The sequence below is a fragment of the Benincasa hispida genome, chromosome 12 (genome assembly GCF_027475165.1).
Source record: "Benincasa hispida cultivar pf3 chromosome 12, pf3_genome.v1.1, whole genome shotgun sequence".
Taxonomy (NCBI): domain Eukaryota; kingdom Viridiplantae; phylum Streptophyta; class Magnoliopsida; order Cucurbitales; family Cucurbitaceae; genus Benincasa; species Benincasa hispida.
In genome coordinates, this window is record NC_143489.1 from 23,057,073 (window position 1) to 23,060,486 (window position 3,414).

The 3,414-nt window shown below is 38.0% G+C and overlaps 1 protein-coding gene across 1 annotated transcript; it reads left to right on the forward strand.

Moving 5' to 3' along the window:
- The first annotated feature begins 675 nt into the window (after window positions 1-675).
- On the forward strand, window positions 676-3,069 carry ATXR6 (TRITHORAX-RELATED PROTEIN 6). The gene is made up of 6 exons (XM_039019622.2): window positions 676-1,057; window positions 1,481-1,561; window positions 1,671-1,900; window positions 2,284-2,384; window positions 2,469-2,681; window positions 2,812-3,069. Exons 1-6 carry the CDS (start codon window positions 826-828, stop codon window positions 2,969-2,971), a joined length of 1,017 nt encoding a protein of 338 aa, XP_038875550.1. The 5' UTR covers window positions 676-825; the 3' UTR covers window positions 2,972-3,069.
- Window positions 3,070-3,414: the final 345 nt, after the last annotated feature.

Consider the following 3,414-nt stretch of genomic DNA (forward strand, 5'->3'; position numbering starts at 1 on the left):
CCTTTTTGTTTTTATTCCTGTAAGAAAACAAATTGATAATTTTTTTAAGGGGTTCACTTAGACCTCTTATTTTATTATACTTATGTTTTGTTTTATCTTTCAATTGATTAGGTGTGACATAGAATCCAAGACTAGAACGGAGAATTACTTCAAGGCATAATTAACAAGTTAACGAACTATGTGAATTATTTTTAGGGGTATGCTACCACCTAATTTGAACTCCCATAAAAAGAAACGATTCTTGCACAAGGTAAAAGGTTATAACTGGAATGATTCGCTACTTTTTAAGATTTGGAGGTAAGTGCCTTGTCCACGGAAGAAATAATTAGGTATTTTATTTGACTGTCACTCCTCCCGTTATGGTAGCCACTTTGGGAATCAGATACATATTAAAAAAAGTCAATTGTAACAAACGTACCAAATAATATAATTATGGAAATAGTTATAAAGTAAATTTTTTTAAAAAAAATCCATAATTAGGGGTAAATGTGAACTAAATAGAAACTGAAATCTATTTATGTAAAAATTGTAAATATTTGGACATCTGTAAAACTAAGTTGGGAAAATAGGGTATTTAGGTAAACATGAGAGAAGGTATTGGGCCGAATTTGGAGCCCAGGAGGCCCAAAAGTGAGTTATAGCCCAACCCATGGGGTGAAGGAAAGAGAGAGAAGAGGAAGACAAGTGTGGGTGAGGTAATGGCGGGGAGTTTTGCCGGGAAACCAAAAAGCGCGCCAGATGCCCTAATTCATTCTTCAAATACCCATTCCTTACATCTCTCAACATCGCGCCAATTTTCCCAATCCCAATCCATTTCCCCCAAAAATGATGCACAAACGGAGAACTCTTGCTCCCAAACCCTCCTCCGCATCAGATCACGACCAATACGACGACATTTCCTGTCAGAAATGCGGCTCCGGCGACTCTCCGGCTGAGCTTCTCCTCTGCGACAAATGCGATCGAGGGTATCATCTCTTTTGTCTTACCCCCATCCTCGCTTCCGTCCCCAAGGGATCCTGGTTCTGCTCGACTTGCTCCAACCACAAGAAACTCAAATGTATCATCTCTCTTTCTTCCCTTTGATTTTAACTTATTTCATTTGATCTGGACTCTCGAGTAGACCTGCTTTGTTCTATTCATTTGCTTGCATGCATTGCGGAATGGAACTCGCATTTCGTATTTTGTGTCTCCTTTAAAGTTCTGATTAATGTTCTGTGTTCGAGTAAGCGATTAGTTTGTTACCGAGCGGACGGAAGAACTTCATTATTTATTTATTTATTTATTCGAGGTAGAACTTGATTAACCTTCCAACTTTATAGTGCTAAAGATGTAACCGATTTTTTTTGTTTTTTTGTTTTGTTTTTGGGTTCTAAGTTTCCTGTACATTTCTTTCGTTGCTAGTCACCAACTTAGATCAAGTTTAGTTGTAGATCTTCATCTTTTTAGTGGTTCTTACTCTTACTGGTCTCTTACTTTGCAGCTTTCCCTCTTGTGCAAACCAAAATTGTTGATTTTTTCCGCATCCAAAGACCTGCGGACTCTCAAACGGATTTAAGCCTAGGTAGGAAAGTTATACTACTGGGGATTCGAGTTTGCTACCATCCTTTTCTTGGTTTAAGGTTTCTCTGGGTCACAATTGAAATAATTTTCCTTGCATCGTTGTTTTTCAGAAAACAGAAAGAAACGAAGACGGGCTGGTAGCTTAGTACTGAGTAAAAAGAGAAGGAAGCTTTTGCCGTTTAATCCGACAGCAGATCCTGCAAGACGGTTGGAACAAATGGCATCACTGGCAACAGCATTGACGGCTACAGGTACAGATTTCAGCAATGAGCTTACATATATGCGTGGGATGGCGCCAAGGTCAGCAAACTGTGCATCTCTCGAGCATGGAGGAATGCAGGTAAAGTGGAAAGTCCTTATATCTTTCTTAAAAGGAAAGGAATGTAGTGGGTGTTAGTTATCAATCTTGGCCATTTGTTCTAATATAATCCTTGCTTGGTGCAAAATTTTTTGGGGATGCCATTGTTTTTATTGGATGCAATGGAGTTTCAAATTATAGAAATGCACAGACCAAATACTACCGTCGGATAGCAATGACTCACTGAAAATCTTTATTCTTTAAACTAGATGGATACATGTTAAGAGCATTTAGAAAATACTTTTCTGCCTAACTTAGGGTTGTAGTTTTTCAATGCCAAAATTTATGCAAGTCACTGGTTGTCTGGTGGCTTTTTGTCTGATTTCTTCTGTGATGCTGAAGTCTTTTGGTTATCTGCATTCTAGGTTCTTCCAAAAGAGGACGTGGAAACCTTAAACTTGTGCAGAAGTATGATGGAGAGAGGGGAATGGCCTCCCCTTATGGTTGTGTTTGATCCTCGAGAAGGGTATGTGAATCTGCATAATCCTATGTTTTTTTTTTCCTTTTGTTCGATAGGAGCACAGCTCAATTGATTCATACATGGTCACAGGTTCACTGTGGAAGCTGATAGGTTCATAAAGGACTTGACCATAATTACAGAATATACTGGGGATGTAGATTACTTAAGGAACCGTGAACAGGATGATGGGGATAGTATGATGACATTACTGTCTGCTACTAACCCATCTAAAAGCCTCGTCATTTGTCCTGACAAACGTAGTAACATTGCCCGTTTCATAAATGGAATCAACAACCATACACCGTAAGCTCTTACCTCTTCATTTCTTGTCATACTCTGATGTTTGAGAAACTTCAGAAGGACTAGATTCCTCATTTTATACTTTTCCTTGTTTTTTCCCCCTTTTGATTTGAGGCTGTCTTTTTTTATGCAGTGATGGTAGGAAAAAGCAAAACCTGAAGTGCGCAAGGTTCAATGTAAATGGTGAATGTAGAGTTCTACTGATTGCAAACAGAGATATATCTAAGGGAGAGAGATTGTATTATGACTACAATGGATATGAGCATGAATACCCCACTGAACATTTCGTGTAACCTTTTACTTTGTAAAACCCACAAAATGTCTATACAAACATCTTTATGGATGTGAGCTGATCGATCAATGCCTAATTAATAGTTTTGTTAGTTCTCTATTCTCAGTTTCAGTAGAATGTGCCCTCTAGAGCAAATAAGAAAGGAGGACAAATTCAAATTGCCTCCATACCAACAATTTATAATTCAAGTATTCACATGTTAACGCGAATGTAATTGTCAAAATATGTTAATTATTTCTTCTTTGATTCAAAACTCTCGTATGGGCTACCCAATTTTGAACATTACTGTATCTCAAAAACGGCTATCTGGTTTTCTGATCTCTTGAATGGTAGCAATTGTTAATAACTAAATAGACTGCCCTGAGTTCAAACATCAAAGAACATATTGCTGGTGTAAGGTCCATATTTTTGGGCTGAGTGCTGTATATCAAAGTTTACAGAGGC

What these genes read in the sequence shown, in the direction of transcription:
- ATXR6 (XM_039019622.2), top strand. Translation starts at nt 826, where the DNA reads ATGATGCACAAACGGAGAACTCTTGCTCCCAAACCCTCCTCCGCATCA. An exon ending in CAACCACAAGAAACTCAAAT is followed by an intron (nt 1,058 to 1,480) that starts GTATCATCTCTC and finishes CTTACTTTGCAG; the next exon opens with CTTTCCCTCTTGTGCAAACC. An exon ending in TCGAGCATGGAGGAATGCAG is followed by an intron (nt 1,901 to 2,283) that starts GTAAAGTGGAAA and finishes TCTGCATTCTAG; the next exon opens with GTTCTTCCAAAAGAGGACGT.